Source organism: Carcharodon carcharias, chromosome 11 (genome assembly GCF_017639515.1).
Source record: "Carcharodon carcharias isolate sCarCar2 chromosome 11, sCarCar2.pri, whole genome shotgun sequence".
Taxonomy (NCBI): Eukaryota; Metazoa; Chordata; class Chondrichthyes; order Lamniformes; family Lamnidae; genus Carcharodon; species Carcharodon carcharias.
In genome coordinates, this window is record NC_054477.1 from 101,570,150 (window position 1) to 101,588,650 (window position 18,501).

Here is an 18,501-nt window from a genome sequence, read left to right on the forward strand (position 1 = left end):
CCTAGACACAGTGGTGGAGTGCTGAAACATTTTAAAGTCAGGATGCTGAATTACTTGGAGGTGAACTTCCAGGTAGCGGTGCACCCATCTATCTGCTGCCCTTGTCCTTCTAGGTGGTAGTGCTTGTGGGTTTGGAAGGTCTTAGAGTGTGAGTGAAAAATGTGATGGAGGCAGCCCTGGCTGCTTGGAGTGAGTGTATGGTAGCTCCAGGGTCACAAATCGGATGAGCCCTGCAATGTTTCATTCAGGTGGGGGTGGCAAGGCTGCAATGACAATGCAGGTACAGGGTGGACCTATCAATGTTCCTCTCTCCTTTCAAGAAAAGATGCACACAATAATGCTGTGGACTGGTGGAGGGCAGCCACACCTTCTCAGCATGACCAGATATGAGCAGGAGGCTCTCAAGCTGAAGAGGCACCATGTGCCTAGATCAACCAGCTGCGATGAGGTTGGGATGCCACTGGGTAGTAAGAGTGCCATGCTCTGAGGTCACAATGTCTGTCAGTGCAAAAATTCCACTGTTGACTGCATATTGATTTCAGCCTCCAACATGGGTTGCCCATTGATAATGGAAGGAGGAGCGCATCCTGATCCGAGTGCCAGACATGCACATTATCAGTGTAATGACTTCTATTAATCAAATGTCCTTGTTCTTCCTTTCAGCCTCACCGGAGCACACCCACACTCAGGAGGCAGAGGGACCGCCGCTGACCCCTGAGGGCCCAGAAGATATAAATGCACCAGCGTCATACCCTCTCAGCCAGGCAGGCACAAGTGCAGATACCAGCACCTCAGTGGGGGTAAGATCATCAGCTAGTGTCTCGATTCACAGCGGTGAGGGCACTTCACACTTACTTGAGGTGCAGGTGGAGGCAGAGAGTGCCCAGGGCGCCAGCAGTTGGAGGACTGATGGGGACCAGGAACATGCTCAATCGGTAATTGATGATGTGCCTCTGGGGTGGTCCCTGAGGCAGCAGATGCTGGGAGTCCAGCAGGGTGTGTGGGGTGATCTGGCGGAGTTCCATGAGGGAATGTGTGCCATGGTCTCTGTGATGGAGGAGTCCATGCAGAGCATAAGCAATGCAATGACCCTCATGGCCAAGCACAATGTCTCTCCATGGAGAGAGTGCTGACTCTCGTGGAGAGGCTCCTCCAGGAGAACAAGCAAGACTTCCTGGGGATGCGCTCGGACCTGGAAGCCCTCACAGTGGCATTGACCTCAGGTGGTCAGTGTCAGTCTGGGAGGTGGATTGGATACCCAGTATCCCAGCTAGGTGCCCATCCATCAATTGTGAGCAGGGAGGTCCAGAGTGACCTCACGTTGGCGCACGAGCTGCCTGTCGTCTCTGCAGGCTCCTCTCAGGGCGCTCTGGATGATGGCAGCAGCTCCTCTGCCCCCCCCTGCCAGTGACCATGGCATCGGATGAGGCTGCGGCAACTGGGGAGCCGTGGCACTGTCCGCTCACTCCCAGTTGGAGCCAGCAAAAGCTCCACGGGCCAGAGGACGCCCGCCAAGGTGATCAAGGCCAACTAGATGGCAGAGTGAGCAGGCTGTCTCAAATGTCGGTGCCAGTGAGGGAGGAGCACTTAGACATAGCACCCACAAAGGTAAACGTAAATCACCTTAGGCACACAATGGGCTTAATCACTGGTGGGTTTCTTTTGACCCCCATTTCAGTTATTTTTCAGTAGGTGTGCTGCTCAACGCCTTTCAATGGACTTTCATTTCTGTATGCAAATATGCACTCATTAAATGTTTTTGTTCTCAACAAGACTCAGGATGCTTCATTAGTTCTGCAGGTGAAGGGTAACCCATGATGTTATGAATGATTTGTTTGTCATTGAGCTTTATTGACAAGGCACATAGTTCATGTTTCTAACCAGACAAATGTTGCTCTCAGGTATCGAGTATGTAGCCTGGAGCTCTGGCACATGTTGGAGGTTCATCTTTGGTAGGCTCGCTGAAGGAGCGTTGAATCAAAGCCTCCCGGGTGTCCCTGCCTCCCTGGATGTTGCCCGGGTCAGCGTCCATCCCCTCAGCATTCCCCTGAGCGTACTCGTCCTCAAACTCATCATCTGCAGACAGGTCATCTGCGTCCACATCTTCTTCCTCCACTGCGTACCCCCCCCTTTCCAGCGGCAAATTGTGGAAAGCGCAGCATGCAACCACTATCACTAACACACTATCTGGGGAGCATTGGAGTACGCCCCCTGAACAGTCCAGACATCGGAAGCGCATCTTGAGACGACCGATGGTTCTCTCTACCACCGGCCTTGTGGAGACGTGGCTCCTGTTGTATCGCTGCTCGGTCTCTGTTCTTGGATGGCGGAGGGACATCATGAGCCACCTTTTGAGGGGATAGCCCTTGTCACCCACAAGCCCTTGTCCAACCAGACAGGCTGGAGTACCGAAGAGCCCCGGCACCTAGGAGTGTCTCAGGATGTAGGTGTCATGGGAGCTGTCTGGGTACCTTGCACAGAGTTGCAGAATCTGCATCCTGTAGTCACGCTATCTGCACGTTCATGGAGTGGAATCCCTTCCTGTTGACAAAGGCTCCCGGCTGGCGCCTTGATGGCCACATTTGTGCAATCGTTTGCACCCTAGACGCGGGGGAACCCAGCAATTGCTGCAAAACATCTGGCTCGCTCTGTCTGGCTGACCTCGTCCGAGTGGTAGTGAATGAAAGTTAATGCATGCCTTAACAGAGCATCTGTCACTTGCTTGACGCAACTGTGGACAACTGACTGGGAGACTGCACAAAGACCACCCACTGAACCCTGGAAAGAGCCGGAGGCACAGAAGTTAAGGGCAACCGTGACCTTCAATGCCACTGGCATGGGGTGCCCACCCACGCAGTTGGAGCTGATCTCAGGGCCGAACATCTGACAGATGGAGGTCGCTGTCTCCCTTGAGAGACGATGCCTCCTTCGGCACTGCACCTCAGACACAATGAGATAGCTGCATCACCGCCTGTAAACCCTGGCAACAGGATAGTGGCATCTTCTGCGGCCCCTTCCGCCTTGCACTTGCTGTTGGCCCTGCGACCCTTCTGCCTGAGCTCCCACCGGTGGCTCCCCTGGAGGCTGAATATGGACTCCTGGCCTCCTCCCACTTCTGGCCCTCTCTTCCTCAGAGGAGGAGGTGCCTCCAGTGGAGAGCACAATCCCCATTCCCAGGGTAAGGGAAGGCTGCCTGAAACCTGCAAGGCCCCAAGTGTCATGATTTCTCCAGAGTCCTGAACTGAAGCCTGTTTTTCCTGTCAAAGCAGCTCTGAAGAGAATTGAAGTTGTTCTGTTCACACAAGCAGTAGCAGTAAGTTTAAAAAGTAAAGTACTAACAACTCACATTCGCAAGTCCACTCATCCCTCTTATCCTGCCCGTTACGCCCGTGCAATGCACTGAAAATCGCACAGGCTGCGAAAACTCGCTGTCAATTACTGCCTCAAGGGCCTTAACTGGCTCGTTAATTAATGGCAGACGTGCCTCGGAACTCGTAGTGCCCACCCTTCAAAATATCGTGATGGCATGTGGTGACATCGGGGAGCACGCCCGACGTCATCGTGCGTCATTTTACATGTCAGCGTGTCGGGCCCACCCCTGCACACCGACGGCAAAATTCTGCCCTATGTTACAAAGAATTACAATTAAATAATGCAATTGAGAGTTAACACCAAAATGCCACAGCCTATGATTAACCGCTAATACTTTGAGCATCTTTTTGTCTTGTAGGTAAGTTAGGACATTCATCAAGGATTTTGCTGGAAATGTGGGATAATTATCTTTTTTGTGGTAATAAATCATTGTTATATTTGAACAAATAAGAGCATGGTAACTGCTTAGTTAGCTGAAATCATAACATCTATATTGGTCTCTCCCTTTAGAATGTTTAGGATTATTGAACAACTCAGTTGGGTAGTTTCCTTTAAGCTCCTGAAACATGGGCATTAGAATGTATTGCGCATCACTAAATCATTTGATTAATATTACAGACTTTCCTATTCAGGTTGCCAGGTCAGCTGGCTGGAACATTATACCCTAAACAGAAGTAATATAATCTGAAGAGCTTCCTTGTTTTTCTTGGTTTAAGTCAGTTATGTTTATAGTTGCTTGGTAATACTTGAGTAGAAAAAACAATCTGGTACTCAACCAGCCCTTGCTTACAAACCTCAGAACATAGGTCAAACATTAGATGTGATTCTGTAATTGGACAACACTTGCTAAACAATCCAGATTGTGCAAAGAATTACGCTGACAACCAATTTAAGATAATCGGTTGGGCTCGCAGTGTAGTTCACTTGCATGTGCTAGAAGCTGCATATATTCGAACACAAGGTCCTGTCCTTTGTAAACAGAAAGAGCATGTCCTCATATTGCACCTTTTGCAACTAAACAAAAGCTTGGGGGACAGCCATTCTCTGGTTCATTCCCCATGGCAATGCCCTGACAAATCAGAGTTGAACTGCCTGGTTTGGATTTAAACAACAGTTTGGCAGTTAACTGTTCCCTGGTGTATTCTTCATGGCAAAGTCTCTACCAATCAAAGTTCTCTTGCCAACCAAACAGCACCTTCTTCTCATGCAGTATAAATTGGTGTTCTCTTTAGATTTGGTATTCTTGCGAATCTGTCCTGATGAGTGCAAGACGAAAGCTTCAACAACATGTCTCTTTAGTCAGCAATAGTTATTAATGTTTCTACTCCCATCTTGAGTACAAGTTATATTTGCTCATCACTATGTCTCCTGCCAATGCAAAATGGCCACTAATACCTGTCTGCACATATGCACTTTTGTGTGGAAGCCAATGATGTCATTTGCAGCAGGCACAGTGCCAGTTGGATCTTATTCAGATCCTGAAGCCATTCACCCAGTTTTTGAGCCCCACAGCCGGAGTGCGCCCTCCCCTCAGTTTCCAGGCATCGGGATGGGGAGGGAGGGGAGGCTTCTGATCCACTTGGTGATGGCTGCTATTCCATTTGCAGCTCTGCAGCTTGTTTCCAGTGAAAGGCCCGGGTTAAGTGGAAGAGGCTCCACAGCGGGAGGTTCAGAAATTGCAGGGATGCTGCAATTGAAAATATGATAAAAAGACTGCTTCCCTTTAGTAAAAGGTGTTAACTTGATGCCGCTGGTGCTGTAATGTTCGCAATTCCAGATTGTGATGACCACGCAGGCACCCTGCTGCACACTGCCTCCTATAAAGATGGCGGTCGTGCTTACAACTGTACATGCACGACATTGGCAGCATCAAGCCTTTGCTTATTGGCACTAAGTTAGGTGGGTGATGAAGCATTAAGGTGTTATTGATGAATATCAATAACACATGATTCCTGGATAATTACTTATACATTATAAAAACATAAAGTATAGGAAAAACTCAACAGACCAGGCAGCATCTGTGGAGAGGAAAATAGTGTTAATGTTTCGAGTCTGATGTGACTCTCCTTCAGAACTCTTTCATTAGACTCGAAACATTCTCCACAGATGCTGCCAGACTGGCTGAGCTTTTCCAGCACTTGTTTTTATTTCAAATATCCAGCATCTGCAATATTTTGCTTTCAATTATTTATACATTTGTCAATTAAAGTTAATTTTAAGTAATGCAATTGTAAGTAACATCTTACCGTCCCATAGTTTCTAGAACCGAATCAGTAATGTCATATGTTGGCATTACAATATCTCTTGTATTATCTGATCCACACCAGGAGAAAATAGGGTGAAGCTTCTCAGTAGTTTTTCTCTTTTCTAAAGGCCAGTCTCCGAGATTTACAAAGAACTCTACATCTTGTATTTTTACCTAAAAATAAAATATATTAGCATGAGCACACTGCACCAGCACTTTATTGGCAAATAATTTTTGTCAGCATTCTGCTGGTAGTCCTTGCATTTTAGTAAGGTTTCAAAATAGCCAAACCAAACACCTCAACTATGAGAATTTGAAAAGATCCATTAGAAAAACATTTTTCATAAACAATATTTGCAATGCCCTGGTTCATGTACCATTCTATGTTCAGTCAGTGATATCTGAGTTCAACCAATTGGCTCCTAATCTGGATCAAAAATTAGAAAGATGCTTATTGTAGCAGACAAACTGATAAAGCTTTTGGCAGGTAGCCAGCCTCCCTTTCCTTTCACAATTCTTGCATGTAATTATTCTTCATCATTCGCATTTTCAATCTAATTCTTACTCACTTTGCCCTTTCTCCTCTCATTGCACTGCAATCTTATCTTCCCTTAACCTCTCCATCCACATAAACTCTCCTGCCCATATTCACAGCCACTTTGCCACTCCTTATCTCACATGGCTTCTCTCATCGCATTATCTGGTCAATGACATCTCTGACCCCTTCCAGCCACCCCACAATGCCCTTTTCCAAACTGTTTCTTTCTGCATCGATCCCTGGACTCCTGAAATTGCAAATTTACTTAAAAATGTTAATAGTCCAGCCTTTGGCCCTATATATACAAATGTATACGTGTCATCCACAAACTTTGTTCCCTAGCTCCACTTTCATTCCAGCTTCCTTGTTGGCTACTATCTCAGGGTGAACCAGATTGTGCACACCCTTGCTGTCTTATTTAATTCTGATCTGAGCTTCTGACCAATATCCTCTCCATCACAAGGACTGTCTACCAATGTACCCACTCAGGTGCTTTGCCACACAGCAGCCTAGAAGATAATGTACAGGCTTCGCTTTGTGATAAATACCACACATGTGCAGCTGCACAAAAAAGGCACCATGCACTGAAAACGCTGGCAGCACACAACTAGATTTTAAAGGGAACATTGTTGTGTACTTTCAACTTTGCAACATCGTCAGTCTCTGCCCTTGTCTCAGGCTAGCTATCTTTGAAACTTTCATCAATATCTTTATTAACTCCAGGTTTGACTATTCTAGCCTCCCATCAAATTGATTTAATCCAAAACTCTGTTTGGTCTTACCCTACTCATACCAATTCCTGCTCAATTATCCCATCTTCTGCTCACTGACTGACATTGTCTCCTGGCCTTCTAATGCCTCAAACTTAAAATCCTCAATCTCGTGTTTAAATTCATCAACGGTTTTGATTCTCCCCATTTTTGTAACCTTCTTCAGTCCTGCAATGCTCTGAGAAAATACATTCCTCCAATTTGGCTCTGCTTATCTCCACATCCCTTTGTTCCACCATTGGCAGCCATCCCTTCAGCTGTCTAAGCCACCCTAATCTCTTCACTCTTTTTTGGGAAAGGTGAATTAGACAGATTTAATTAAATGACCTCAATCATAACAGCTATTCCATATACTTATCATACTGTGAAGTAAAGCAGCTTAACAATTTATGTCACACCTTATCTCGCCAACTCTTTCCTCAAAACTCTCCTCAAAATCTACATCTTTTCCAAGAGTTTAGTTGCCACCTTCATCCAACTGCTGCTGTAGATCAGCATTAATTTTTGTCTGATTACACTTCTCTAAGGAGCTCTGGGACATTTTTCTATATTAATCACGTACAAATCATTTATACAATTGCAACTACAGGAATGGAAACACCAAACCATGTGACAGAATTTAGGAGGGGTTATGGAAGCCTTGGTAGAAAATATAGGGATAGAACTTCAAGCCTGTCATGGATACCTTCTCAGATTTTGCAATTGCAGGTGCTCCCATAAGTGGTAAGGCCATCTTAATTTTACAGAAGTTGAATCACAGTGTCCTAAGTGTACTGCCATTATAGTATAACTCAGAGTGCAATTGTACCTCCTGGTGATCTGGATATTCATATCTTTTGAAAATGTACTTTTTCCAATTTCTCGATGAACCAAGGAAAGAGTTGGTGAGATGGTGACATAAATTGTTAAGCTGCTTTACTTCACAGTATAAGTATATGGAATAGCTGTTATGGTTGAGATCATTTAATTAAATCTATCTAATTCACCTTTCCCAAAACAAGGCAAACTATCAGAAAAAGTGCAGAATAAATAGAACTAATCTGACAGCTCAAGGAACCTAAAGCTGAGGGATAGTGTGATGTAATCTTTATGTTATTCACCAACTAATAAGATTGCCTGATTGCCCACCACTATTCTCACTTGGACATGGAAGTGCTAGCATAGTTTCTGCACTGGTTGATTGTATAATTGCTTAGGGCTGTATCCATATTCTGTTGCTTTTGGTGTGTAGCAAGTAAACAATCCTGTACTGTAGCCCTTTTGTGCTGGAATTATATTTCTCAAGACTGAATTTTTATTTTACAAAATGGAAGGACCTGGCATTATCTCCGCATTTGGATGCTGACCTGGGATTTTTTTTAAAAAAGGTCCTAAATTCAGCTTGGAACTGTCAACAAGCAGGCCTCTTCCAAGAAATTACCTGACCTTTATGGTACCTGGGGACAATCTGGTCATTTGTTTTGAATGGTAAGCATTTTAACGTGCTGGAAATCACATGGCAGAGAAAAAACTTAAGTTTTGAACCTGCTGGTTTTGAAGGCAGTATGGGTAACAAGCTGAGGAAGGTAGGCTACCCTAACTGGCTCTCTCTCTCTCGCTTAAAACTGTGTGTGGCTATCAACCTGTAGCCAGAGAACCCTCATCCGAGTGCAACTAATCTGCATTTGGACCTGCAAAGCTGAGACCTGTCAGTGAGAACTTCCAGACATCCATTGGGGCCACACCAGATAACTCCAGGTTGACAGTGCGAGATCCTGCTAACTTTATTCTTTATTTTATAATGTCCATCCTCTAAAGCCCATCTCTGCTTGTCATTTATTTGTCTGTGTATGTGTCTGTGTGTATGCTAGGGGAATTCTTTAGGGAGAGATAGATAGTTATACTTCCCAATTACAAATGTGTGTTAACCAGTACTTGCAACTTGTTCAAAAGAAGTTTTGTTTTATAATAAACAATCATCTGTGTTCATTGAAGGAAGCCTGGTTGAAGACTCTTTTATTCTGGGCACAGGAGGGGAAATAGACAATTAGCTATTTTAGTGAAAATTAGGCTTTTACGTTAATGGTACAGCCTGCAGCGTAATGGGTCTTGATCATACGCACACTTCTCCCATCCCGGTCGCAACATAAAGTGGGGGCTCTTGTGGGATTTGAAACGTGGACAGTGGGTGATTGGATGTGGAATAACAACAATTGGTAAGGGATAAAAGGACAGATACATTAGTAAACTGAGTTAAATTATGATTCTTTAATGTTATTAACTGTCGCTCAGTTGGTGAGTGTGGCAAAGGAGTTATAAATAGAAGTTAGAGCGAAAGCTAAGAAAGCAGGGCTTCAAAGATTAGTGGATAAAAAGCTGAAAATGGAAGTGGATGAACCAGAGGAGGTTCCAGAATGTTATTGCATTAAAAATGGGATACCAAAGAGGAAGTGGAGACCTTCTCACAGACCAGCAGACAAAGAGTGGACAGTTGTTCATCAGGTAGCGGTACTGCCCAAATATCGTGAAGAGATATTACGGATAGCACATGAAATTCATATGGCAGGACATGTAGGTAGGTATACGAAAAACTCAAGTGTTGATAAACTGACATTTACTGGCCAGGTCTTCACAAGGACGTAGTGCAGTTTTGTAATACGTGCCATACTTGCCAGATGGTAGGAAAACCACAACATACAATCAAACCAGCACCCTTAATTCCAATACCAGTTTTTTGAGGAGCCATTTAGTAGAGTGTTAGTAGACTGTGTGGGACTGTTACCAAAAATGAAAGCAGGACACCAGTATATCCTTAGTATTATGAATACGACAACTTGTTCTCCAGAGGCCATCGCTTTAAGAACAATAATGGCTAAGGTAGTAGTGAAAAGTTAACCCAATTTTTTATTCAGTATGGGTTACTGGTGGAGATCTAGTCAGGTCAAGCGTCCAATTTTATGTCTAAAATTTTTCAAAACATAAGAAGTAGTTTGGATATAAAAAAAGTTAAAATCCACACGATATCTTCCACAAACACAGGGAGCTTTAGAGAGGTATCATCAAACCCTCAAAACAATGATTCAAGTATATTGTCATGAACATCCCCATGATTGGGACAAAAGACTAGATTTTCTTTTATTTGCTACCCAAGAATCGCCAAATGAATTTATTGGTTTTAGCTTCTTTGATTTAATTTATGGACATGAGATAAGAGTTCCTCTGAAATGAATTAAGGGAAAATTTTCAGGAGAGAGGGACGAATCCTCTTTGTTAGATTGTGCCCGTGTTCAAGGAACAGCTCACGGGTGCCTGCAAAATGGTTCAAGAACACCTTAAAGTTTCTCAAACAAAGCTGAAGGAATGGGCAGATAAGCAAGCAGTGACCCAAACATACAACCAGAGGGTAAAGTATAAGTGTTATTGCCTTTACAGGGGGAACCTCTGAAAGCACGTTTCAGTGGTCCATACAAGGTAATCGAGAGAGCTGATAAAGTAAATCGAGATTGCAGGAAAAAGAATCAGCTGTGTCATATCAATGTGTTAAAACAATACCATCATAGGGTGGAAGATAAAAAGAAGCATGTATGTCAGGTGGTAAGGACATTTTAGGATGAAAGAGACAGTAACAGTGAGGCGGAAGGCGATTTAGGCAGTCTACAAATCGAACCTCCTACTATCCGGTTAGTTAACACTGAAATATTAGGATAGTTAGACACCATATTTTCATACTCAGAAGCAGGACAACGAGAGGATCTAGTAAGGTTACTTACAGAATTTAAAGGAATCAGTAAGGACAAACCAGGATGTACAACTTTAGCCATGCATGATGTGGATGTAGGGGAATCTTCACCTATAGAGCAACATCCTTATCGGTTAAGTCCAGAGGAACCAGCTCAAGTGACAGCAGAAACTCAACATATGTTAGAAAATCACCTAATTAAGCCCAGTCAAAGCAATTGGAGTTCTCAAGTAGTGTCAGTGTCTAAACTTGACGGGTCAACCAGATTCTGCATAGACTAATGCAGTAACAGAAATGGATTGCTATCCAATCCCTCGTTTAGAAGATTGTATTGACTCAGTTGGTGATGCTACATTCCTTACTAGGATAGATTTGTTGAAAGGACAATGTCAAGTGCCTTTTAAGGTCATGAGTTAAGGAGCTATCGACATTTGACACGCCAAATGGTTTATACCAATGCCAAGAAATGCCATTTGGACTAAAAAAATGCTTCAGCCACTTTCCAAAGACTAATGAATCAGGTGGTCACTAATGTTCCTAACTGTGTAGTTTACTTGGATGATGTATTGATTTACAGCAACATATGGAAAGACCACCTAAAATTGGGAGCTCTATTAAAACAGTTACAGTTGGCAGATCTCATAATAAATCTTGCCAAGAGTGAGTTCCTGAAAGCGTAAGTAACTTATCTAGGGCATATCGTAGGGCAAGGTTAAGTGCTGCCAAGGACAGTGAAAGTCCAAGCTTTGATGGAATTCCCTGTCCCTAAGACTAAAAAATCATGAGATTTTTGGGGATGTGCGGCTCCTATTGTAAATTTGTGCCAGACTTCAGAACAATAGCTGCACCACTAACGGATTTATTGCAAAAGAAGGCAAAGATGGTATGGTTAAGAGAGCACAAGACAGCTTTTGAGGAGCTGAAGGCAATCCTGACTAATGAACCAGTGTTAGCTGCCCCTAATTTCGCTAAGCCCTTCAAGGTAGCAATCGATGCCAGTGACTTGGGGGTGGATGCAGTCTAATTGCAGGAAGATGAATCGGGCATAGAGAAGCTGGTGGGATACTTTTCGAAGAAATTAAATTGGCATCAAAAGAGATACTCTATGGTAGAAAAGGCAACCCTGGGATTGTTACTGGCTCTTAAACATTTTAAGGTATATATTCATCATGGCTGTAAAGAAATCCTAGTATATAATGACCATAATCCCTTGGCCTTTGTGGAAAAATTTATGACTCAGAATGACAGATGGAGCTTGCTAATACAGCCATATAACTTAAAAATTGTTCATATTGCTGGAAAAGATAATATAATTGCTGATGCATTATCAAGAATGTAAGTTTTTTTTAAAGTATCTGGAAAGCAAGAGAGTCAGGAATCTATATAGATTCTGTATAAGGAGCGAACGCTGAGGGAGTTGAATTCTGTTTGTATGTAGCACATATCTTTTTCTGTATACTTTGTGATGAAATACATTTGGAAATGGTGTTTCATCTCTTAAGGACGGAGGCATGTTAGAAACATATCTCTCAAGACTGAATTTTCTTTTACAAAATGGAGGGACTTCGCATTACCTGTACATCTGGATGCTGACCTGGGACTTTTTTTTTTAAAAAAGGTCGTATGTTCACCTTGGAATTATCAACACCCGGCCTCTTCCAAGAATCACCTGACCTTTATGGTACTTGAGGAAGATCTGGTTGTTTGTTTTGAAATGGATGCACTTTAATTGATGGGGGAAAGGAAACCAAAGAAAAGCAAGGGCTAGTAACTTGCTGGAAATCACATGATAGAGAGAAAAAAAGCTGAAGTTGTGAACCTGCTGGTTTTGAAGGCAGTCTTGTTGAGGAACAAGCTGAGGAAGGAAGGCTACCCTAACTGGCTCGCTCTCTCTCGCCTAAAACCGTGTGTGGCTATCAACCTTTAGCCAGAGAACCCTCATGAGTGCAACTGGTCTGCAATTGGACCTGCAAAACTGAGACCAGTTGGTGAGCACTTCCAGGCATCCACCGGGACCAGCAGCCGTCTTCACACGAGGGAACTCCAGGTCAACAGTGCCAAGACCATGTGAACTTTATCCTTTATTTTCTAATGCCCATCCTCTAAAGCCAATCCCTGCAGACAGACTCTATCTGTTTGTCTTTTCTTTGTCAATGTGTGTGTGTGTGTGTGCTGGGGGAGTTCGTTAGGAAGAAGTAGATGGTTATACTTCCCGATTACAATTGTGTTACCCAGCACTTGCAACTTGTTTAAAAGATGTTTTGTTTTATAATAAACAATCGTTCTGAGTTCATTGAAAGAAGTCTGGTTGCAGACTCTTCGGGCAGAATTTTCTGCCTGTCGGGCGGGTGGGCCCAAAACCAATCTCCGGCGGGTGGGGAGCCAATCCCTGCCAGCGAAGCGGGCCGCACCGCCATTTTACGTGGGTGGGCCAATTAAGGCCCAACCAGCGTGATGTCCAGCGGGAAGCACTATGCGCTTACTGTGCGGGCGAGGGGATTCTCTAAAAGCGAGTGTGCGCTCTTTCGCACATGCGCATGAAAGAGCGCACATCTCCCTGAGACTAAATGCAGCCTCAGGGAGATCGCTTCCACTTTGAAAAATATTAAAAATTGGAAAAAGAAATCCCTAACATGTCCCCCTCATGTGACAATGTCACATGAGATGGACATGTTCATAATTTACAGATTAACTTTATTAAAATTTTTAACACTCTGCATGAAACCTCATCCCGCCTGTGGATGAGGTTACATGTTTTCTCTATTTGCCGCCGGGGCTCCTGGCCAACCCGCTAACCTTAAGGTTGGACGGGCAGGTCCTTTAATTGTTTAAATGATCCTGTCAATGGCCTCAATTGGCCATTGACAGGTCGGCGGGCCCACAGCTGATTTTGCTCCGCCCCCGCCTTCCTGAAAATTTAAATGGGGCGGGACAACATTGGGGGTTCCGCCTGACGTCATCCCAAGTCATTTTACGTGTCGGCGAGTGGGCCCCGTCCCCTGCTTGCCGACAGCAAAATTCTGCCCTTATTCTGGGAACCAGTAGGGGAAATAGACGATTGGCTTTTTTAAATGAGAAAATTAGACATTTAGGTTAATGGTACTGCCTGCGAAGTAGTGGGGCTGGATCATGCGCACACTTCTCCCATCCCTGTCGTAACGTTTGTCTCATTCGGAGGTGTGCCTGCTGCTGTTCTGGGAACACCCTTCTATGTTCACCAAGTCAGGAATATTTTTCCAAGTATGATGGAGATGAAGGAGTGAGAGATGTGCTGGACTATGAGGTTACAAACTGTGGTGACATACAATTCCGATGCTGCTGCTGAAGGCCTATGGCACCTCACGGATGTCCAGGTTTTAGCTGTCCTTAATCTGTCCTACTAAGAAGGGTAGTGCCACATTACACAACAGAAGATGTTCCCTCTGTAAAAATGAGACTTTGTTTTCACAGGGCTGGTGTGGTGATCACTCCTAGCAGTGTTTTCATAGTTAAATATAGTTGGAAAGGGTAGGTTTGTGAGGATAAGGTCAAATAGGTTATTCAGTCACCACCTGATGCATACCCAGTCTCTCACAACTGGCCAGCTCAGTCAGTGCTGGTATTCCTCAGTGGACATTGATGTAGACCCAGAGTACATTCTCTCTCCTTACCTCCCTCAGTGCTTCCTTCGGGTAGTGTTGAACATGGTAAAATATAGGAAAGTATGGCTAGTTGTGCGTTGGTCATCAAGTGATTTTCTTGGCCTTGTTTGAACTGAAACCCAACTTTTCATTGGAGTCTGAAATCAATGTTAAGGACTCCCAGGACCATGTCCACCTAACTGTATGTGAGAGTGTATTCCTCCCTACTGCTGCTTGGACAGGACAAACTGAGGGGTGATGTTGGAGGAGTGGAGGAGTCTTGGACATTGGTTGATAGGTATCATTATGGGAGCGTAACTATGTCAGGTTGTTACTTGACTAGTCTGTGACTCAGTGTTCCCACCCTTGGGAACAATTCTCGAGATGGTGGGGAAGAGACAGGCTGACATTATCCAGGTCTTATCCTGATCTTTTATCCGTGTGGTATATCCTAAATTTCCATTATTATTCTGCTCTGTAGCAGTTGAGTGGTTTGCTCAGTCATATCAGAAGTCTCAAAAATTGTGGAACTGGAGTCATGGGTAATGCAGATTGGTTGGATAGCAAGTTGCCTTCTTTGAAGGGCATGAATGAATCACTTGGATTTTTACAACAATGTGGCAGCATTCGTGGTCATTTTTCAGATAATTACCAGATATATTGAATTCAATTTCATAACTCACTATGGTGGGATTTGATCTTACCTCTAGTTTGCTAATCTGGTATTATAACCACTACACAACTATGCCTGGCCAACTTCTACCTAATTCTGATCCAACAATGATACTGAAAATGGTCCTAAGTGTGTGGGACTAACATTGGGATTTACAAGATTGCTCATGTGCATTAAGGATGCCCAATCATCAACCAGGTAATTTAGGTTATTTTCTAGGGCAATAACATTGAATAAAAAATGTTGTCATAGATCATCAACTCGAAAACCACTTTGTATGATCCTTGTTGACAGATTAATATTGGCCAAGCCACCGGGGTAAACTCCCCTGCTCTACTTGGAGTACATCATGGCTCTTTTAGGTCCACCTGAAAGGGCCGCAAGTTTAGCGTCTTATCCAAAGGATGGCATCTCTAATGGTACAGCATTCCTTCTTCGATGGAGTGTTAGCCTCGAATTTGTCCCCAAATCTATGGAATGGGGCTTGAACTTATAACCCTTTGAGTCAGGAGCAAGAGTGCTACCACTGAACAAGCATTAAAATTTTGATCATGTCTAAGTACGTTTGATTGTTTAGAATGAATGACTGTTCAATGTGACTAGTTATGTCCTGCAAGGATTTGCGTTAGGGGCCTAAATTATTCACCATATTTATTAACAACTCAGAGGATGGAATAGAAAGCCACATCTTAAAATTTGCCAATGACAACAAGATATTGCAAGCATTGTAGATGGAAGCATAAAATTACAAATATTAACAAAATAAGTGAATGGGCAAATGCATTTCAATGTTAAGGACTCCCAGGACCATGGAGGCAAAAATGAGGTAGTCCACTTTAGACCTATAAAGGATAACAGGCTTCTTCCTAAATAAGAAGCTAGAAACATTGGATGCCCAGAGATTTGGAGGTCCAAGTACACGGATCATTAAAATATAATGAGCAGGTACAAAAAGTAACTGAAAAGGCTAGTGGAATGCTGGCCTTTACATCTAGAGGACTAGAATAATGGGGGTAGAAGTCATGCTGCAGATATATCAAGCCTTGGAAGGCCCTGATTAGACCTGACCTAGAGTACTGTTGGCAGTCTGGGCACCACACCTTAGGGAGGATATTTTGGCTTTGTACAGAGTGCTACATAGATCTACCAGAATAATACCTGGACTTTAAGGGTTAAATTACAAGGTGAGATCACACAAACCAGGGTTGTATTCCCTGGAATTTAGATGGTTAGGGGTGATTTGATCAAAATTTTCAAGATATTAATGGGAACTGAAAGGGTAAATAGAGAGAAACTATTTTTGTTGATTAGGGGGTCCAGGATTAGGAGGCACAATCCAAAAATTAGAGCTAGACCTTTCAGGAGTGAAATTAGGAAACGCTTCTACACATAGAAGTTTGGAATTCTTACACAAATGGCAACTGATGTTAGATCAATTGGTAATTTTAAATCTGAGGTTCATGGAATTTTGCTAACACAAAAATATTAAGGGATATGGAACAAAGGCAGGTTTATGGAGTTAGGCACTAGATTAGCCAGGATCTCTTTGAATGGTTAAACAGGTTTGAGGGACTCATGTTCCTATTTGTAAAACCTCCTTAAACACAAACAAGATTGCTTACCTTTCGGGTCAGAGACAGCAAAATGGAATCCATGAATATCCGAAAGCCAACATGTTCTCCAAATGTTTTTACATAAACCTAAAATATTATTAAACATGTGATTAACATGAGAATTAAACAGTCACTGAATTTAACACACAACACAAACTTCAAAAGATATGGAACATCATAATGGTTGCCATTACTCCCAGGTCCTTTGGTCCTCTGTGTTTACGACCGCTTCCTCTGCTTCACCATTGGTGGCAGATATTTCAGTTACCTTGATTATACTTTTTGGAACTCTATCTCTAAACCTTTTGGTCTTCCTTTAAAAGGTTCCTACAAAACTTATCTTTTCAAATTAGTCCTCAGACAACTCTCTCTTGCATGGTATACCATTCTGTGGTATACCAGTGCAAGCTGTTCTTGTGTTCCTCTGAAGTAATGATTGTGAATATGGCAGCTTTTGATGTTTAGTGACATGATGCTTGCGTGTTGGATGACAAACTGTACAGGTGATGCTTGTTTATGTCTGTGCTGTTGATTTGTTTGAGTGGTTTTTTTTATTTGTGAATGCTCATTTTGTTTATCCCATTAGTGATGCGTGTGTTGTTGTGAACTGTGGATTATTTTTCTGTTGTCCAGGGAGTATCTTACTGCTTAATTTGTATGCAGTTGTCTATGTGTTCAACTTGTGCGTAACTGTGTCCCTGATGTGCTCCTGTGTCCTGTGCCATGTTTTATCCTTTTAGTGGTCGAAAGAAAATTAATTGGGAGGAGGAGAGAGAGAGATGTGATGGTGTTTAAAAAAATAGTGGGGAGAGAGGGGGGCATGGAGCAATATTGTGTCTGCTGATTTTGAACTCTTGAATAAAAAAAAATGGGGAAGTAGAGGAGAAAGACAGGAAAGGAAAGTGAATGGTGATTTTAGAAGAGGGAAGAAACAGAAACAGAAAAATATAATGTGGGGGAGAAAGAAAGAAAATAAACAAAGAAAAGACAGAGGTCCAATTGGACAACGAGAATGACAGGGTGCAAGAGAAGGTAGCAAAATGAGGGACTGTGGGACACAGAAGGCAATGAATGACCCAGAAGCTGAGTTGCGGTGCAGAGAAGAAACATCAGTGAACATCCCAGAAGGGAAATAGAAACAAACAGTTCACAGAAATAAGAGGAGAGGGATAATGATGGTGGGAAGCATAGTTAGGCAGGCTGAGAGAGGCAGCCAACAGCTGGAATGTTAGGCAGGTTGGGCTAGGTGACAGATCGTGGAAAGGTTACGGCAGTGGCAAAGATGGAAGACAACATTGGAGGACTGCTGACAGGTCATGTGAGGCAGGAATGAGAAGTAGGAAATAGGTGGACACAAAGAGGTGACGGACATGAGGGGTGTGGAAAGGCCATAGTTAGGAGGAGGGTAAGTACAGAACAAAGGAGAGTCTGGAAAGAAATGCCTGGTTGCAAGCAAAGATGAAGAGAACTGGGGATATTTAGGCAAATATAAACTGAAATACTGGAAACGCTCAACAGGTCAGACCGCTTCTGTAGAGAGAGAAACAGAATTCAGGTTTCAGAACTATGACCTTTTGTCTGAATGAAGGCACTGGTAACTAAGCAGCAAAAAGTAAATAGAGACCAAGTTGGATGCTTCACATCACATCAGTGGAAAGACTGAATAGCAAGCATTTGGGTTACTTATTAAAAGTAATGGAGACCAGAATTACTTGCACTATAAGCATTATCTCTAGGCAAGCTGCCTAGTCATTCACCCTAGTCCACTCCTCACTCATCCCTAATACTCCCTCCCTTCCATATGGACCTTTCCGTGCAAGGACAGGAGATACAACATCTGTCCTTTCACCTCCTCCCTTCTCACCAGCAAAGGCCCCAAAAACTCCTTGCAAGTGAAACAGTGAACTTACTTGTTCTTCTTTGACTTTCTTTGTATACCGTAATTGCTGTTC

At 43.3% G+C, this 18,501-nt stretch overlaps 1 protein-coding gene across 2 annotated transcripts in view; it reads right to left on the reverse strand.

Annotated features, from left to right (window-relative positions):
* The window catches only part of LOC121283853 (protein O-glucosyltransferase 2-like), a 131,593-nt gene that overhangs the window by 86,695 nt on the left and 26,397 nt on the right, over positions 1-18,501 (reverse strand). For both annotated transcript variants that reach the window (XM_041198646.1, XM_041198648.1), the window contains exons 4-5: positions 16,559-16,636; positions 5,619-5,791 (exon numbers count right to left, since the gene is read on the reverse strand). In XM_041198646.1, the coding sequence (XP_041054580.1) occupies positions 5,619-5,791; positions 16,559-16,636 (251 nt within the window). The remainder of the gene's footprint in view (positions 1-5,618; positions 5,792-16,558; positions 16,637-18,501) is intronic.